Source organism: Dendronephthya gigantea, unplaced genomic scaffold (assembly GCF_004324835.1).
Source record: "Dendronephthya gigantea isolate DGI-Jeju-01 unplaced genomic scaffold, DenGig_1.0 000056F, whole genome shotgun sequence".
NCBI classification, from domain to species: domain Eukaryota; kingdom Metazoa; phylum Cnidaria; class Anthozoa; order Malacalcyonacea; family Nephtheidae; genus Dendronephthya; species Dendronephthya gigantea.
In genome coordinates, this window is record NW_021163066.1 from 499,378 (window position 1) to 517,952 (window position 18,575).

The window sequence follows — 18,575 nt, forward strand, 5'->3', positions numbered from 1 at the left end:
GCGTCCAACGGGTATTTGATGGAACACATGTACACGACGAGTTCTCTTTTATCAAGGTTTGACAATGGCAGCGATAAGTTTTATAATTCTTGCATTTTTGGGCGTTGTGTATGGCTCAGATGTTATCGAACTCACGGATAGTAATTTTGGAAGTAGAATAAAGTCTATGGATCTAGCTTTAGTTGAATTTTTTGCACCATGGTGAGTGTACAGCTTCTGAAAAAGTTGATATACCGAGCTAGAGTGATCGAGTAATTTTTGACGTAAATGTGAGTATTTCTTGCTTTAAATGTTAGCGTACATTCTGATCTTCATCAGGTGCGGCCACTGCAAGCGATTGGCTCCAGAGTACGAACAAGCAGCTACATCGTTGAAAAAGAATGACCCCCCTGTTTCGTTGGTCAAGGTAAAAAATGGAATATCCATATTACTGTGCTGGAAATGACACGAAATTAATTGATAATGCAATGGATTTCTACTGGATTTTCTATAAATTTGTACGAACATCGCTGCAGTAACATAGCAGAACCCAAATTTGTACATTACGGTTATTAAAATGCCTACTAAAATCGCAAATTGATCTGAATTGCTTGAAGTGTTCAATATTGTACATTTCACAGCATTGCGCCGGGGGGAGTGTATCGCACAAGTTCCTTATGTCAAAATGGAATAATTTAAATGCAAAATTTATAATAGAAAAGATCTTGCCTTTCCCAAGCCGTTACTCTCATTATGAAAAGTAGTGAATAGTTTGCCCCCTGGGTGAAGATTTGATTTCATGAGAAGCATTCAAACACTTATTGCTAATTGAAAACTTCTGCAACTAGGAGCTTGCTGAGACTGCTTTTTTATCTCCCCTCCCCTCTCCTCTTTAAATGACCTGACAGGGGCTAAAAGGTTTCAGCTTTAGAAATTGCAACAGCTTGTTTTATTTCCTTGTGAAAAAGCAGCTGCCATTGGCAGCAAAAAAAATATATAATTATAGATAAATTAGAATGGCAAGTTCAACATGGATAAGGTGTTTGAATTGGTTTCAGCAATGAGAACATATATGTTAGGGTGGGAGAGGAAATGATGATTTTGTTTTTCTAATGTTTGCCCTAAATTTCATTCAGGTTGACTGTGTGGGAGAGGGTAAGGACACTTGTGGTAAGCATGGTGTCAGTGGCTATCCAACATTGAAAGTTTTCAGAAATGGTGAAGTACAGAAAGATTATGATGGTCCTCGGGAAGCCAGTGAGTGTATTGTACATAAATATAATACCAAAAAATTACAAAAATGCTTTTAGACTGTGAATGAATGAATGAATGAATGAATGAATGAATGAATGAATGAATGAATGAATGAAGCAAAACCTATAACTTTATCTCTAAGAAAATCCTAATCTTGTTCAATTTTAGAGGGTATTGTGTCGACCATGAAGAAGCAAGCTGGACCAAGCTCAAAGGGTATGCAAGAGTCTGTTTAACTTCTTAAGCACTGGCTATTCCATCATTCTTGCCTTTATTGTACATCATCTTGAAATATTTCAATTAAATTTGACCTCTTTACTTGTTGCATCATGACAGAGGTGGCCGATGTTGAAACGATGGAGAAGGTTCTTGCTGGATTTGATGCTGTTCTTGTTGGTTACTTCACAAGCGATAGTGACATGAAAAGTGAATTTCTTAAATCTGCTGATGCTCTGAGAGAGAAATATCGCTTTGCTCACACATCTGAAGAAGCAGTTATGGATGCACAAGGCCACAAAGAGTAAGAAAACAGCGTGCACACAAAGGCCATTGAAGGACCAATTCATCATGCTATTTTTCTTCGATATAGTGAAATTGTGCTGTATAGACCAAATCGTCTCAAGAGCAAATTTGAGGAATCAGTATTTGTCTATTCTGGTTCAGCAAGTCGCAGCAGTATCGAGAGATTTGTGGAAGAGAACATGTAAGATGATATATTCCAGTGTGCACAGGTTTTAGTTGTATATTCCACTAAAACTCTCTCCTATAGTCATGGTCTTGTTGGTCATATGACACCAGATAACGAAGATTCATTCAAGAAGCCTTTGGCCATTGTATACTTCAATGTCGACTACACCTTGAATCCTAAAGGTATGGTTGAATTTAAACAAATTCCACGCGTTTTTACAGTATTAATGAATAAGGACTCCCATACTGAAAGAGCTACCATACTTCTCCCCCAACTTGTTCCCTAAAAAAGGATCACAATTGAGAGCAGGGTCGATGTTTCTTCAGGTACAAACTACTGGCGAAACAGAGTTCTAAAAGTTGCCAAAGATTTCAAAGAGAAGCTCAACTTTGCCATTGCATCGAAATCTGAATTCGCTCGCGAGATGGAGAGCTTCGGTGATCGCGAAAAGGATGAGGACGTTCTCGTTGCTGTGAAGAATTACGCTGGTTCAAAGTTCGTCATGGCTGAGAAATTTAGGTAGAGATTTCCTCCGGCACAGTTGTGACAAACTATATCTGTCCATTTTTTTGATCATATTCTTTCAACCTCTGTCAATTGCAGTGTAGATAACTTCAAGCAGTTCGTGACAGACTATTTGGATGGAAAGGTGGAGGCCTTTATCAAATCAGAAGACGTTCCTTCAGATAACGATGGTCCGGTCAAGGTACATGAAAGTGTCTTCCCTCTTGTCTCATCCAAAATGTTGCCAATTTCAAAACGATATAACTAGAATAAATACCATTTCAAGAGTGTTTTCAGTTCGTGGCTTCTGCTTTTCCACGTTGATGCAAGTTGTGATTCTTATTTAAGGTTGTTGTTGGCAAAAACTTTGATGAAATCGTGAACAACCCGGAAAAAGATGTTCTTATTGAGTTTTATGCACCGTGGTGTGGCCATTGCAAGAGCTTGGAACCAAAATATAACGAACTTGGTGAAAAGGTACATACACTTAGTTTTCTAAGTTTGACGTTATGTGTTCAGCGTTTTGAGATCAACTATCTATGACAAGTTTTGATTCATGAAATCGACCTTTTTAACAGCTCAAGGATGTTGAAAATGTCGTGATTGCGAAGATGGACGCCACAGCCAATGATTCGCCTCCTCAATACGAAGTCAGTGGGTGAGTATGATAGCTTTATCCAGAATATCAATTTTCTATATTGTCTGATAAGTAGAGTTGAGATGAAACAACATTGTTATTTATTTTGACATCCCCCTGGCTTGCTGTTATGCAACCGAAAGATGTGCTGTTGTGTTGGTAGTAGAAGTTTGAATTTGTCTAATATACCTTTTTAGTTTCCCAACGATCTACTGGGCGCCAAAGAATGGAAAAGACAAGCCCGAGAAATATCAGGGTGGACGAGAGGTTTCTGATTTCGTCGACTTCATCAAACGAAAAGCGAGCGATCCTGTCGAGCTTCCAGAAGACGGAAAGAAGAAAAAGAAATCGGAAAAAGACAAAGAAGATTTGTAAATTCTTAGAAACGTTTTATAAAATAAACGCTGAGGTGCAGAAAAACCAACAATCGGAGAGGAACGCAACGGACTCCATTTTGTGCCTCGACATTTTACAAACAAATTAGATAATTTTGAATATTCGTTTAGTATTATGTATAATCTGAGATAGATTTTTCGTGAGTTTCTTTGGCACTCTTTCCGCGTGAATATTAATTTGTGGTAACAAATATTTTGTGTTGCAGTTTCTTTGCTGTGAGTTTTGAGGTTTTATATTCTCAGTTATCAGAAGTTAGCTTTTGAACCAAGGCTGTTTTATCATAAAATTATCGTAAAGCAATGATATAACTTACTTTTACCATCAGTTGATTCGGATTTCCACGCGATGTTGTGATAACACACGTTCATTCGTTAAGCCTGATTCTCATATTGAATCTTTGTTATTTTGTAAAATTCTCTTCATCAATGACCACAAACAATACATCGCCGACCGTCGGTGACATATGAGAATCAGGCTTTATTGATGCTTCATCGCCGATGACAAGATTAGGCCAGAAGTGAGCATCTCCTTGCACAACTGAGCCATGTGCAAAATGCTACACGTTATGCTGGATCACGTAGGATTTTTGTTGGATTACACCAGCGCTGACTCTTGGATTTTGTTGAAAGGATTGTTGCACTTTGTTGATATTTTTACGATGCTTGCTCTCATACAGAAAGTCCTGCATTCCGATTTAAGCTAATAGCTGGTGTAAAGAATTTAGCAAAAATGTTTTGCAAAAACGGTTCTGGTAGACGACGGTCGGAAATCTGTTTCGTCAACGTTCGGCGACCCGCCGTGGACTTAATTCTTATCATAGGATTCCAGCACCACGAGGCGACGTTTTTCAGCTGTGAACTGCCCAGCAACCATGATGAAGCATATATGAAGCATAAATTCAAATTACAGTCATTTCGTTTTAATACACTTGATCAAGATTTGACCATTTCCAATTGTTAAAAGTTTATTACACCGTCATTCATATGATAGCAGCTAAATGGATAGCAGCTAAATTGGAACGAAATGCTATAGCCAGCATTGTTAACTTTTTATTTCATCTGTAATATCCGCTGTAATTTCCATATCTGTATGGAATTTGCGTATCTGTAATTTCCATAAAAAGTTGTTTAAATCTCACTTTCCTCACGCGGTGACATTATTTGGGACGCTCTGTATATACGTCCAATGCTGCACGATATTAATTATGTACCAGATGAAATATCAGCATTTTATGAAGATGCTGTTCCCTTATCTCACGTGGCCTTTCAGCAATCTTGATTTAGAGCGAATGTTAGTGCAGTCTTCTGGTCAAATGCACTTTCTGTTCAATGCTTCTTTCGACTTCTCTCGACGATTTGCCAATCTGTACAGCTCTTCTTTGTGATGCCCTGATCCACGATCGCTCATCATAAGATTTCTTACTGTTTTCGTTATAATCTGTTAAAACACAACAGTAACTAGCGAAAACGTACAACGGCACTTAAACAAGAAATTATTGGTCTAATTGAAAAATGGACGCTACCAAAAAAATGAACGCTACCGAAAAAACGAACGCTACCGAAAAAATGGACGCTGTCGCAATTTAGCGAAACAAAAAGTCATATCAACAAACAAGAAAGTACTAGTGGCATATTTCAGCATACCTTCCGCCGTTAACAGAGGACTTATACGTTTGAAGAAATGAACGCTGCCGCAATTTAGCGAAACGAAAAGCCATATCAACAAACAAGAAAGTACTAGTGGCATATTTCAGCATACCTTCCGCCGTTAACAGGGGACTAATACGTTTGGAGAAATGAACGCTGCAGCAATTTAGCGAAACGAAAAGCCATATCAACAAACAAGAAAGTACTAGTGGCATATTTCAGCATACCTTCCGCCGTTAACAGGGGACTTATACGTTTGGAGAAATGAACGCTGCCGCAATTTAGCGAAACGCAAAGCCATATCAACAAACAAGAAAGTACTAGTGGCATATTTCAGCATACCTTCCGCCGCTAACAGGGGACTAATACGTTTGGAAAAATGAACGCTGCAGCAATTTAGCAAAACGAAAAGCCATATCAACAAACAAGAAAGTACTAGTGGCATATTTCAGCATACCTTCCGCCGCTAACAGGGGACTTATACGTTTGGAGAAATGAACGCTGCAGCAATTTAGCGAAACGAAAAGCCATATCAACAAACAAGAAAGTACTAGTGGCATATTTCAGCATACCTTCCGCCGTTAACAGGGGACTAATACGTTTGGAAAAATGAACGCTGCCGCAATTTAGCGAAACGCAAAGCCATATCAACAAACAAGAAAGTACTAGTAGCATATTTCAGCATACCTTCCGCCGTCAACAGGGGACTTATACGTTTGGAAAAATGAACGCTGCCGCAATTTAGCGAAACGCAAAGCCATATCAACAAACAAGAAAGTACTAGTAGCATATTTCAGCATACCTTCCGCCGTCAACAGGGGACTTATACGTTTGGAAAAATGAACGCTGCCGCAATTTAGCAAAACGCAAAGCCATATCAACAAACAAGAAAGTACTAGTGGCATATTTCAGCATACCTTCCGCCGTCAACAGGGGACTTATACGTTTGGAAAAATGAACGCTGCCGCAATTTAGCGAAACGAAAAGCCATATCAACAAACAAGAAAGTACTAGTAGCATATTTCAGCATACCTTCCGCCGTCAACAGGGGACTTATACGTTTGGAAAAATGAACGCTGCCGCAATTTAGCGAAACGAAAAGCCATATCAACAAACAAGAAAGTACTAGTAGCATATTTCAGCATACCTTCCGCCGTCAACAGGGGACTTATACGTTTGGAAAAATGAACGCTGCCGCAATTTAGCGAAACGAAAAGCCATATCAACAAACAAGAAAGTACTAGTAGCATATTTCAGCATACCTTCCGCCGTCAACAGGGGACTTATACGTTTGGAAAAATGAACGCTGCCGCAATTTAGCGAAACGAAAAGCCATATCAACAAACAAGAAAGTACTAGTAGCATATTTCAGCATACCTTCCGCCGTCAACAGGGGACTTATACGTTTGGAAAAATGAACGCTGCCGCAATTTAGCGAAACGAAAAGCCATATCAACAAACAAGAAAGTACTAGTAGCATATTTCAGCATACCTTCCGCCGTCAACAGGGGACTTATACGTTTGGAAAAATGAACGCTGCCGCAATTTAGCGAAACGAAAAGCCATATCAACAAACAAGAAAGTACTAGTAGCATATTTCAGCATACCTTCCGCCGTCAACAGGGGACTTATACGTTTGGAAAAATGAACGCTGCCGCAATTTAGCGAAACGAAAAGCCATATCAACAAACAAGAAAGTACTAGTAGCATATTTCAGCATACCTTCCGCCGTCAACAGGGGACTTATACGTTTGGAAAAATGAACGCTGCCGCAATTTAGCGAAACGAAAAGCCATATCAACAAACAAGAAAGTACTAGTAGCATATTTCAGCATACCTTCCGCCGTCAACAGGGGACTTATACGTTTGGAAAAATGAACGCTGCCGCAATTTAGCGAAACGAAAAGCCATATCAACAAACAAGAAAGTACTAGTAGCATATTTCAGCATACCTTCCGCCGTCAACAGGGGACTTATACGTTTGGAAAAATGAACGCTGCCGCAATTTAGCGAAACGAAAAGCCATATCAACAAACAAGAAAGTACTAGTAGCATATTTCAGCATACCTTCCGCCGTCAACAGGGGACTTATACGTTTGGAAAAATGAACGCTGCCGCAATTTAGCGAAACGAAAAGCCATATCAACAAACAAGAAAGTACTAGTAGCATATTTCAGCATACCTTCCGCCGTCAACAGGGGACTTATACGTTTGGAAAAATGAACGCTGCCGCAATTTAGCGAAACGAAAAGCCATATCAACAAACAAGAAAGTACTAGTAGCATATTTCAGCATACCTTCCGCCGTCAACAGGGGACTTATACGTTTGGAAAAATGAACGCTGCCGCAATTTAGCGAAACGAAAAGCCATATCAACAAACAAGAAAGTACTAGTAGCATATTTCAGCATACCTTCCGCCGTCAACAGGGGACTTATACGTTTGGAAAAATGAACGCTGCCGCAATTTAGCGAAACGAAAAGCCATATCAACAAACAAGAAAGTACTAGTAGCATATTTCAGCATACCTTCCGCCGTCAACAGGGGACTTATACGTTTGGAAAAATGAACGCTGCCGCAATTTAGCGAAACGAAAAGCCATATCAACAAACAAGAAAGTACTAGTGGCATATTTCAGCATACCTTCCGCCGTTAACAGGGGACTTATACGTTTGGAGAAATGAACGCTGCCGCAATTTAGCGAAACGCAAAGCCATATCAACAAACAAGAAAGTACTAGTGGCATATTTCAGCATACCTTCCGCCGTTAACAGGGGACTTATACGTTTGGAAAAATGAACGCTGCCGCAATTTAGCGAAACGCAAAGCCATATCAACAAACAAGAAAGTACTAGTGGCATATTTCAGCATACCTTCCGCCGTTAACAGGGGACTTATACGTTTGGAAAAATGAACGCTGCCGCAATTTAGCGAAACGCAAAGCCATATCAACAAACAAGAAAGTACTAGTAGCATATTTCAGCATACCTTCCGCCGTCAACAGGGGACTTATACGTTTGGAAAAATGAACGCTGCCGCAATTTAGCGAAACGAAAAGCCATATCAACAAACAAGAAAGTACTAGTGGCATATTTCAGCATACCTTCCGCCGTTAACAGGGGACCTTAAGTTTAGAGAAATGAACGCTGCCGCAATTTAGCGAAACGAAAAGCCATATCAACAAACAAGAAAGTACTAGTGGCATATTTCAGCATACCTTCTGCCGTTAACAGGGGACCTTAAGTTTAGAGAAATGAACGCTGCCGGAAAAATAGACGCTGCCGAAAAAATGGAGGCTGCCGAAAAAATGGACGCTGCCGAAAAAATGAACGCTGCCGAAAAAATGGACGCTGCCGGAAAAATGGACGCTGCCGAAAAAATGAACGCTACCGAAAAAATGGACGCTACCGGAAAGCAAAACGAAAATTATAGAATGGACCATATCGCATGAAATATTGTAAATGCACTTATCTTTCCATTGTTTCTTTCGATATTTGCCAAGGGTGATTTGTGTTGATATGCTCCGCCGGGCCACAGTTGCTCATCATGAGGATCCGCTTCAGTTTTTGGCCTTGTAACTTGTGCACATTTGAACAGTAATCTGTCAGAACATAAAGTATATTTATCAAAAAATGCGTCACTACTTGAATTGCTTCACGCTACTTTCTATTATAGTTAGCTATTAGCTAATATGGCAGTATTGTAACAAAAAATGGTTGCTTTGTTGAAATATTTTTTAATAGTTTGATGATGTTAAATAATAGTGTAAGATCCGGTTTTTACTTTATAAATACAGCAAACAATCTCTAAAGTTTTTCTCTTGGACGAAGATAACAATGAAAATAGATGCTTTGTTGGCTTAAAACGTATAAAATATTCACTATATATATTTATGATATTAAAATATATAGATGACACTGCGCACTGCTCTGTCACAGCGATGGCCAATTTTTAGTTGGTCACATATGCAAACTAATGTGCAATAAGTGAAACTAATGTGAGCTTATGTTTGATAATGTAATAAGACACAAAATCAATGTTTGTTTTATTTTTAATTTTTTTTTTCAATGCAAGTATTTTCAATCAAAATTGTTTAATCAAAATTTTAAGTGATTTTATAGTAATTAGCAACATTCCCAGCATTGTGACATGACTATTTAATTAGTCGGATGACGGATCTGGTGTAAAATCAGCCTTTTACTTTTTTTGCATCATTTCAATATTAACCCCCTGAAAAATTCGCTTGCGTGATACTAAAATAATTGTTGAGATTATGTGAATCGTTTGATGCTTTAAGACCGTCGAGGAGGCAGATTAAAAGAAAGTGGTTTAACTTCATAATCATATAGAGACATCTGCGTTACAAAGTCCTGGCAGATTGGAATGCCTAGTCTTGTATTATGTGCGTATAAAGTTCTACCTTAATTCGAAAGCTGGCAATAAAATAGGCGAATATATTTTATGGTAAAAGGCTTGCTGTTTCAAGTAGAGTGAACGGCATTGGGATGTGCATGTACTGGAATGTCGTAAGCCCCGTTTTTCTACGAGGGTGTGGGGTAATTCTTGGAGGCCCGGGCTTATGTACACGGTGTTAATGATGGGGACAAACGCAATTTAGAGATAATTACGTTACAGACAAACAGATTACCGAAAGAACCAGATCTAAGACTCTTAAAAGACTGATCGCTTGAAATTTGAAATATTTTTTCGCTCAACGACAACCATGGTGCGCACACTGCCCCACGAGAAAGCACGCAGGGTTACCGCACTACTAAACAGCGCTTGAAAATTTTCTCGGAGTAGAAAACTTTCCCGCTCTGCATCTGCGCCACATTTTGCATGTCTTCTTAATAAAGGATAATCTGTCGGGATCCAGGAAATATATTAGATTACACAACAGCTAAATATATCTATTACAAAACGCTTTGCCATGAATTTTAGCATGCTTTATGTGAAAACGTTCACGTTTTATAATTCTGCACACTGCCTGAAGATTTTTTCACACTCCTACAAGCTACCAGGTAGGTCAACGACTGTCAAGGAGAGGGGCACATGTCTTTCGACACCACGAGATGTAAATTATGTATATAAACCATCGAATGGGTGTCAAATTACACATGCTTTGATCAGTCTGAATTAAAAAAAACACATCAAAACGTGCACTTTGAAGGCTCATATTCATCTTGGGGGAAATGTGTGGAGGCTAGCTTGCTACTTTTTGTGGAGTTGGAAACAGAAACTTAGAATTCACGCGAAAATTTCACCAGTACACCAAGGGGATGGTTAAAATATCTACGCTAAAGGTACTTCTCTTTTAAAGTAAATACTATGATGCCGTATTGCCTGCCATACTGGTTTGAAACCAATTTTATGGAGTTATAATTTGAAATTAATCTAAATAGGTTATAAAGTGAGAAGGTTTGAAGTGAACATTATCGTACTTTGGCTAAATCCAGACTAGGCCAACGCGTGTATTATGCAAATTATAAAATCCCACCGCGCGCGTTTTGTTGACATAGCTAAAAGGGACTTTCATTCAAAGACCAATAGTCTACGTCTTGAAACCAAGTGGACATAGCCTTATGATTTGCGCGAAAAATATTACAATTGTTATCGCTTTATTGAATCTTTGAAAAGTCAGGTCAAGTTTTTGCGTCGATAAACGTAATACGGCTATCATTGGGATGCGCATTTTCGTAGACATTTTAACACAAGGGATGGAGTCATACAGATTAAATATCGATTAAAAAAAATAAACGAAATACGCGCTACAGCACTAGAAAATTCTACGTGTACATTTTAAGAAATATCGAATATTGCTGTTTGATTTTTTTAATAGAACGAGAAAATATTCAATAATTTTCAGTTCGATTATCACAGGTTATCGTTGGGTATATAAAAACAAACGTCAAACGCATTTGATAACTAGAATATATATGAGAATGTATTATTTCATATGGTATATATAGTGTATGAACTATATGGCTTTTTAATACAAAAGACCACAACGAGAACAGATTTAGTGGCAAATTTACAAATACTAAAAAGCTTTCTTTTGCATCTTAATCGGATCATGGAAATTATGAAAATATTAAAGATAAATTTGCTCAAAGAAGTTTGAAGTCACCGTTCGAACACATGATGAGTAGAAGGCAATATGTCGATAAATAAAGAACCCGTAGAAATAAAAAAAACTTTGTGAATGAAGTCGCCCATGTTTTTACGACTCAATTAGCTTGTGATCGGAAGAGGATGGCACCACAGACAGATGCGACTGGGTATGGGCGGCCGTTACCACCAAAAATCATAAAGACGGTGAAAAGCATTAAAAAGTGTACGATGATTCAACAAAAGCGTAAATTATTTAACAACATCTGAAATGAGATAATCCTTGGACGCTACACGACATACATAAAATTGAAGTGGCGTACCTAAGTGTCTGATATATTAACTTGCACGTGTTGAATTCATCAAACAAATGTAAAATCATACAGGGAGTTGCAAAATGCTTCAAGCACTTGTAGAATGCGACAGCTTTCAGAAGTCTCAAGCTGCTTGCATGTCTTAATTTGTGCAACTGGTTTTGCATTGTAATAGCCAGTTTTAAAAAATAGCTAGTTTCAAAATATAGCTAGATTTAAGATAGCTTATTTTCAAGTAGTTAGAAGTGAAATAGCTAGTTTCAAAATAGCAATAGTTCTAAAATAGCTAGTTTCAAAATAGCTAGATTTAAAATAGCTAGTTGTAAAATAGCTTGTTTTGAAATAGCTAGTTTTAAAATAACTTGTTTTCAAGTAGTTAGAAGTGAAATAGCTTGTTTTGAAATAGCTTGTTTCAAAATAGCTTGTTTCAAAATAGCTAGATTTAAAATAGCTAGTTGTAAAATAGCTTGTTTTGAAATAGCTTGTTTTCCAGTAGCTAGAAGTGAAATAGCTTGTTTCAAAATAGCTTGTTTCAAAATAGCTATTTAGTTATGAACATTTCAAGATAAGTTGTTTTAAAAAATTAATAAACAAGCCTAAAATATAAATAAAAATCTCCGAGTTTCATAGGAAATTAGTATTGATGTTTCATTTTGCCTACATGAAGTTTGAAGACACAAATATCCGTTTATTCGATGACACACTCACACACGTAGAACTAAATATAGGTGAATAAAGAAGGTATTTATATTTATTGTATGTTATTATTTGATATTTTAACACGATAATGTAGCTAAATATTATCTATCGTATTCCAGAATGAGTACTACTGTTGCTGATCTAAAATTGGAAAGATGGTATGAATGTGAATTTAGATTTTGACAAACATTTGGTATTTGCAATTTGCGAGTATTGCACGGACTACAATACATGCAGGGTGTCTCAAAAAGTTTACTGCAAATAGTATTTCAATGCAAGTGTAATTAATTATATCTCTGGGGTTTGGTACGCATTATTCCTTAAGCTTGTTCTTCGAATAGCCACACAAATTCTAAAAGTACGAATTTGATAATCCGGCCCAGGCATGATGGATTGTGTCTTATACGCCTGTCGTACGCTCCCTTGGGATCAATTAGCGCTAACTTATGCAACTTCATAAATATCTTATTTTGCACTTTTTTAATGCAATATTTTGATATATATACCTTGTATGTCACATCTTAGCTAATAAAAAAATTATGCGTATATACAGGGTGTCCAAAAAAATCCAAAAACGATTGAAATCAACTATTGTTAAAATTTCAATTATTTCTTGCTCGTGAAGATTAACGTAACTTATAAAATGTTAAATAGGCCTACAAAAAATTAAAATTTTCTAGAAAAGAAGGGCATGTCGAGGTCATGGTGCTAGAGTTGTAAATTCAAATATTGTTATCCATATTTCTAAAGTTTAATTGTGTAAATATTGTCAATAGGCCCACTGAAAAATCATTTGTGGATACAAACACATAATACATTCCGTAATGTATTAAATATTGATTCTAACGATTTAATATTTATATCGAAAGAGAAGGAGGGGTTATTTAGCTTTGGAACAATACCTTTTACAAGAAATAACCAAATAATCGTGAGTTGAGAATAGACCTTTCCTATTTTAGCTTTCAAGCGCATTGCATATACGCATTACGCATGACGGTAGTTGATTATCAAGGTCAATTTGAGTTATGATTTCGTCATCTTCAGAAGCGATTTAGTTTAAAAAAGAAGCAAAAAGAATCGGCAAGGTTTTCTTATACAAACAAAATCGCTTCTAAGCAGAGCGATATCCCAACTCCCAAGTCAAAGTTGCTTGATCAACTACCGCCACGCGTTGCGCGCTTCAAAGCTAAAAGGGGAAGGTCTATTGTCGGTTGAAAACCGCATTCTTTTCCCAGTGGGAATAAAAAATTTAAATAATTATTTTTTGAATACCTTGGGTATTGCCCGTATGGTACATTACGGCTATACATACTTCATGCTGTACCAATGTTTAAGGAATTTTAGGATTTTTTAAATCCGATATTGTTTTAGAGTTCCGACGGCAACCTCCCCTCAAATTCGAATTCAAGACGTACTATACGGCAGCTGATTGATCAGCTTAACAATCAACTGAGCGGTAGCGCAGCTGATAATTTGCAAGTCAGAGAGAGTGTTCAAGATATTAATCAAAGCCTAAGGCCAAACCCGCCAAGGAGCAGTGCCCAAGAGAATCAGTTGCAAAATGCTCAACAGCCAACTTCTAGCGCTTCACTAACGGCTTCTCTGAATGTCAATCCAGCAATTTCTGAGCACCGTCGGTTATTTAGTCGGCAATCTGTGAGTAACTTATTCATTTTATATTTCACATATCGTCAGGTGGTAGCTGCATGTTTTCGGTATAGGATCCTTAAATAGTACATTTGTACGCATGGGTTGCCTCAATTAAATTATAGGCAGCAAAATCCTATTTGTGTAAACTGTTTGTTAATTGCAGCGAATTCAGCCGTATAGGAGACAAAATGGTAGAAGCTCAAGTCGAACTGCATCCAGAGGTACAGATTTTGATTTTGATCTTTTTTTCGGCAAAGTGTTGTTCAAAGACAAAGTCAGCTGCAGTCCAGCTTTTTATACAGCACAGTGAGTCACTCTTCTCCAGCAGCAAACGTTGGAGAAGGCACCAAACGCTCTACTTTGCGGAAGGATTAGGCAATTGGACCAATATTCAGTTATATCTATATAACTTTTTTAAAATTTATTTAATGCCTGTATGTAGGGAAAACTATCACAAAGTCAATATTTTGCTTGGCAAGAAAAGATCAGACACAAGTTTCCTCGGCATCAGAAAAGCTTCAACTGCACGAAAACGGTTTGGGGGAGAAACGTATTTCATTTCCTTCTACAGCATCGAGTGGTGAAGTAAAAGACATTTTGTACAAGTATTGATACGACGACTCTTAAGCATACAAGATTTTTCATACAAAATAAGATCTACTGAGCTATATATAGTCTGATATATACTGTATTCTTTTGTAGACACTATCCTGTACTAAAATATGTAGGCGGGATGCAACTACTTCTCTCAAAAGAATCTGCCCGAAAGGAACTACACGTGGTTTCCCATGGTTGCTGTAATGCTGAACAACTTAAATGCTTTGGTACTGGGCGTGTATATATCCGCCCTCTACAGAAGGATATACCACTTGAAAAAAACGACAATACTGATGTGCAGTTTGAAGAGTGTCTTTCTTGTCAAGCATTGATTGCTATTAATGAAATGCAGGAACATCTAAAGCAATGTGGCAGTGTGAGCTATTGACTGAACACAGTTCCTTTGTGCATCAATTTTTTAGAAAATTAACACAATTTTTTTTTCTGCTTATATAGAGTGATAGTGGTTCTGAAGGATCTGATCAAGAAATTAATGACCCAATGAAACAGTGAGTCGACATTGCTTGTAAAATTTTTCAAAGGAAATTTGGTCGTGTAAGAGCAACCTTAAATATATACTGGGCTTGCACGAGCAAGTAAGAGTCTAAATTATGCTTGATATATAGTTGAAATGGGTGCCATGTTGTTCTATATAATTGTTGGTGCTCTCCTGAATAGAACTGACTTTGTCGAAGACGTTGAAATTCATCCGACCACCGCGTCAGAATGTAGTGACCTTGTTAGTGGACAAGGCATCGATAGCCACCCTGTTGAAGTTGTTATTGTGAGCGATGACATTGCCACGGCAGATGCAGACATGAGTAACAAGTATGAAATTCTAAGAAGTATCATATAATTTATGAGTAATTTTTTACAGTATTTAACAACGTTGATATACTTATAAGTATATCTGAAATACTTTCAGCAATTATAAATCATTCCATGAACATCGAGCAAGGGCGATCGAGGACACGTTAATGGAACTGTGAGTTTACATTTATGCACATTATTTTTATGATAAAAGTTCTTTAGCTATTTTAACGCAGCAGAAGCTACAGGCCAATATTTTTTTTTATTTGCAATTCTTACATAGTGGTGATTGTCAAGAGCCTGTCACAGTTCTTCGCATCTATCAAAAAAATTTCATGAGAGGACGGCCACTTGATTTAATGAACGAAACAACGATCATGGAAGGCGAAACCACGGAAATTTTCGTCTCACGTCTGAATCTATTTGAAGATGGAATGGACGAAATATTGAACGTGACGTCTGAAACTGTAGACAGGAGCTTTCCGTTAGAAGTCACGTTTACAGGGGAGAATGCTCGTGATCAGGGTGGACCAAGAAGAGAGTTTCTCTCGTCTATGTTGCAGCAAATAAAGGAAAGACTTTGCACCGAGGGTGAGGATGGAAATTTCAATCTTTGCGACAACCTTGTGGCTAGAACGAGCCGTTTTTACGTTGGAGCAGGCATTATTTTTGGTATGAATTTTTTTGGTTTATCAATTACTTAACTCAAGCTTGCATGTGTTCTATGCATATGGGTATACATACACACAATAGATTTCGGACATTTTTTCTAGGCTATACCTTACTTCAAGGAGGTCCGCTTCCATGCTTTTTCTCTGAAAATCAGTTACAAAGGCTGTTTACAAATACAAATACCGAGGAAAAGATGCCCCAAGAAATACAGTTTTTAGAAGGACTTGCTTCTTTTGGTTTGGATGAGGTAAATATTGCCTACGTCTGCATGGTTTAGTAACAGTTTCTTCTAGCCCTGTTCTACCAGAAGTAATACAATAGTCCTTATTCATAGTAACGTCAAACGCTTCTGCGTGATAAAAAATACCAGCATTCCTGGCGAGACTTTCTTGATAATTATTGCAGGCAATGTCGGTCTTCGTGGTCAGGCAAAAGCGTTTGACATCATTAGGCATTAGGTCTATATCGAAGACTTTCTTATTTACTTAGTTGTTTTGTGAAAAATCAGTGTTCAATATAATATTATACTTTCATTTCAGCTGATTATGCGACGACCAATTTTAATCTACTTGTTTCGACGGACAGCTGTATCTCCCATGACATACCCAAAGATAGTCAAGCTAATGAAACCCAATTTTAGCGAGGAAGGCTCAAACAGAAGAATCCTAGAGGAGCAGAGTTATAGACACTTTCTAAAATACTGCAAAGAGGTTGCGGGTATGTAATTTTAAGGTGACACTGTAAAGAAACGTACGCGTGAATCTACTTTTAATCTTTTTATCTAGCTGGAAGAAGAGGAGTGATGAAATTAGAAAACATTTTGAAATTTGTATCAGGATCTGAATATGAGCCTGTTCTTGGTTTTTCCATATCGCCTCAGATAGATTTTGTGATGTCAGAATCTTCATATCCCACTGCTAACACGTGCATCAACAAATTATGTTTGGTAATTGGTGACAAAATGTTGGCGGAGGAGCAGAGAAGAGTTGACGTTTTTGATTTGGCATTTGCCAATACATACTTTGGCATGGTGTAGATAAGTCATTGGCATGCCTGTCTTCCTTGTTTTTGTTATTGTATTTTATGCTTACATGCAGTTATATGATACATTTTTGTTGATATTTTACATTATTTTACATTGCGTTGATGATATACATGATCGTAATATAGGCTATATATCGTATGTACGGTATTAATCAAAAGTACTCGAACACCCTTTGGTCATACCTATTTTAATACAGAACCAATTTGAATTGTAATTTGTGTGGGTATGATAATATGCACTCACAAACAGTTTTAGCCGGAAATAGCGATCATCCGCAAGTACATTTCTGACCAACCAACTTATCTACAACCATTGTGACCATATATAAAGTTGATTGTTAAAATTTTTCCAACAAAATAAAACGCTCACAACAGTCTCTAACCCTTAAATATCATTCATATAAATATCTCCCAATTCATTTTTAGAAAAATGTAGTAAATGGCACTCGTTGGACTAGAAATGTACTTCCGATTGAAAATGGCAATTTAAAAAACTGGTGAACAGTGTGTAATAATATATCTTGTTCTATAACATGTTAAATTTTTGTATAAGATGCTTTTATTTTAAAATAGATATTTGCATTGTTATGAGGGCTGAAAACCGCACGTGTTTAAATACTTTTGATCAGTATACTGTGTATAGTGTGTATCTAGCTATCAAATATCATCCACGTTCCATATATCTATTATATATCACATATAATATTTCCATATATTTTTATCATATGTCTTTATATCCTAGGTTTGTTAAAATTGAAGATATCTTATCTTATGTTGTGTTTCACGAACTCTAAGTACTTTATGGTTATTGTCTAAGGTAATTCGTTTAACATGGAATTTAATGTCTGTACGGCTTGCAAATAAGGCTGTATATTCCACAAGTCATCAGCACTTACAACTTGAAGTGTGCCTCTAAAGACAGCAAGGTGTTCTTCAGATAACGGGCAAATTGTTTCCGGAATTGTGACGGCATCTAGCTCATTAACATCTTCAGGAAGATATGCATCACCATCGATTCCAAAGGACTGAATTTCGGCCTACATTGAAAAAAAGTAAATTTTAATGCAACAAATAAAATTTTTCACAACTCTGGTAAAAAGCCCGTTTATTGCACCTCATTTAAATGTTCGAAGTACTCATTAGATATTAAGTTGCTTTCTCCGCCAATTTGTTGCATCCCCATTAAGAACAGCTGTAGTGGTGTTTTGTTTCCAGCCGTGCGCAACTTGTGATGCAACCACGAATCTGAGAATCTTTTTAGCATTTCATTTATTATCGGCTGATAGACCTCGTGTAGACAGAACAAATTATGTTCGTTATCAGGATTAAGAACTCCGTCAGCTTCCATATTCATAAAATGATCATAAAATAGAGAGAGAACGGTTTGGTAAACGTCTCGCCAAAGACGTTCAATGCGGCTATTGTGAACGCTTCGTCCCGTAATATAACTTCCTCTTCCTGGACCTCTCGATTCGTGAGCAAGCATATAGCGTGCGACATCTCTGTTCTCCACGCCCATATCGCCACGTACTCTTGAGGGCAACCCCCATGCGCTAACGCCATCCTTGAACAAACGAA

The 18,575-nt window shown here is 37.4% G+C and overlaps 5 protein-coding genes across 6 annotated transcripts in view; 3 read left to right on the forward strand and 2 right to left on the reverse strand.

Moving 5' to 3' along the window:
* The window catches only part of LOC114529322 (synaptotagmin-4-like), a 55,137-nt gene extending 50,099 nt beyond the window's left edge, over window positions 1-5,038 (reverse strand). For both annotated transcript variants that reach the window (XM_028551080.1, XM_028551079.1), the window contains exon 1: window positions 3,772-5,038. The gene's annotated coding sequence lies outside the window, so the exon portion shown is untranslated. The remainder of the gene's footprint in view (window positions 1-3,771) is intronic.
* LOC114529323 (protein disulfide-isomerase A3-like) lies at window positions 28-3,665 on the forward strand. Its single transcript, XM_028551082.1, has 12 exons — window positions 28-201; window positions 319-406; window positions 1,116-1,236; window positions 1,402-1,449; window positions 1,570-1,753; window positions 1,823-1,936; window positions 2,003-2,103; window positions 2,248-2,440; window positions 2,525-2,627; window positions 2,774-2,902; window positions 3,004-3,083; window positions 3,260-3,665. The coding sequence occupies exons 1-12, from the start codon at window positions 65-67 to the stop codon at window positions 3,435-3,437; spliced, it is 1,476 nt and encodes a 491-aa protein (XP_028406883.1). The 5' UTR covers window positions 28-64; the 3' UTR covers window positions 3,438-3,665.
* A 5,208-nt stretch (window positions 5,039-10,246) lies between the features above and the next one.
* The window catches only part of LOC114529370 (RGM domain family member B-like), a 29,913-nt gene continuing 21,584 nt past the window's right edge, over window positions 10,247-18,575 (forward strand). Inside the window, exon 1 of the mRNA XM_028551152.1 lies at window positions 10,247-10,406. The gene's annotated coding sequence lies outside the window, so the exon portion shown is untranslated. The remainder of the gene's footprint in view (window positions 10,407-18,575) is intronic.
* Window positions 12,293-17,311, forward strand: LOC114529369. Its single transcript, XM_028551150.1, has 12 exons — window positions 12,293-12,382; window positions 13,596-13,880; window positions 14,038-14,095; window positions 14,317-14,479; window positions 14,577-14,847; window positions 14,928-14,980; window positions 15,150-15,299; window positions 15,397-15,456; window positions 15,565-15,953; window positions 16,055-16,200; window positions 16,493-16,670; window positions 16,739-17,311. The coding sequence occupies exons 1-12, from the start codon at window positions 12,380-12,382 to the stop codon at window positions 16,987-16,989; spliced, it is 2,007 nt and encodes a 668-aa protein (XP_028406951.1). The 5' UTR covers window positions 12,293-12,379; the 3' UTR covers window positions 16,990-17,311.
* Window positions 17,747-18,567, reverse strand: LOC114529373. The gene is made up of 2 exons (XM_028551157.1): window positions 18,112-18,567; window positions 17,747-18,034 (listed from the first exon to the last, which is right to left on the reverse strand). The coding sequence occupies exons 1-2, from the start codon at window positions 18,514-18,516 to the stop codon at window positions 17,810-17,812; spliced, it is 630 nt and encodes a 209-aa protein (XP_028406958.1). The 5' UTR covers window positions 18,517-18,567; the 3' UTR covers window positions 17,747-17,809.

Bases quoted from the DNA above. Each gene is read 5' to 3' on its own strand.
- LOC114529369 (XM_028551150.1), top strand. The intron at 14,480-14,576 runs GTATTGATACGA...ATTCTTTTGTAG, and splicing joins GTAAAAGACATTTTGTACAA to ACACTATCCTGTACTAAAAT. The intron at 14,848-14,927 runs GTGAGCTATTGA...CTGCTTATATAG, and splicing joins ATCTAAAGCAATGTGGCAGT to AGTGATAGTGGTTCTGAAGG.
- LOC114529323 (XM_028551082.1), top strand. From the start codon at position 65: ATGGCAGCGATAAGTTTTATAATTCTTGCATTTTTGGGCGTTGTGTAT. The intron at 407-1,115 runs GTAAAAAATGGA...AATTTCATTCAG, and splicing joins CCCCTGTTTCGTTGGTCAAG to GTTGACTGTGTGGGAGAGGG. The intron at 2,441-2,524 runs GTAGAGATTTCC...TGTCAATTGCAG, and splicing joins GTCATGGCTGAGAAATTTAG to TGTAGATAACTTCAAGCAGT.
- LOC114529373 (XM_028551157.1), bottom strand. From the start codon at position 18,516: ATGGGCGTGGAGAACAGAGATGTCGCACGCTATATGCTTGCTCACGAA. The intron at 18,035-18,111 runs GTGCAATAAACG...TTTTCAATGTAG, and splicing joins ACTTCGAACATTTAAATGAG to GCCGAAATTCAGTCCTTTGG.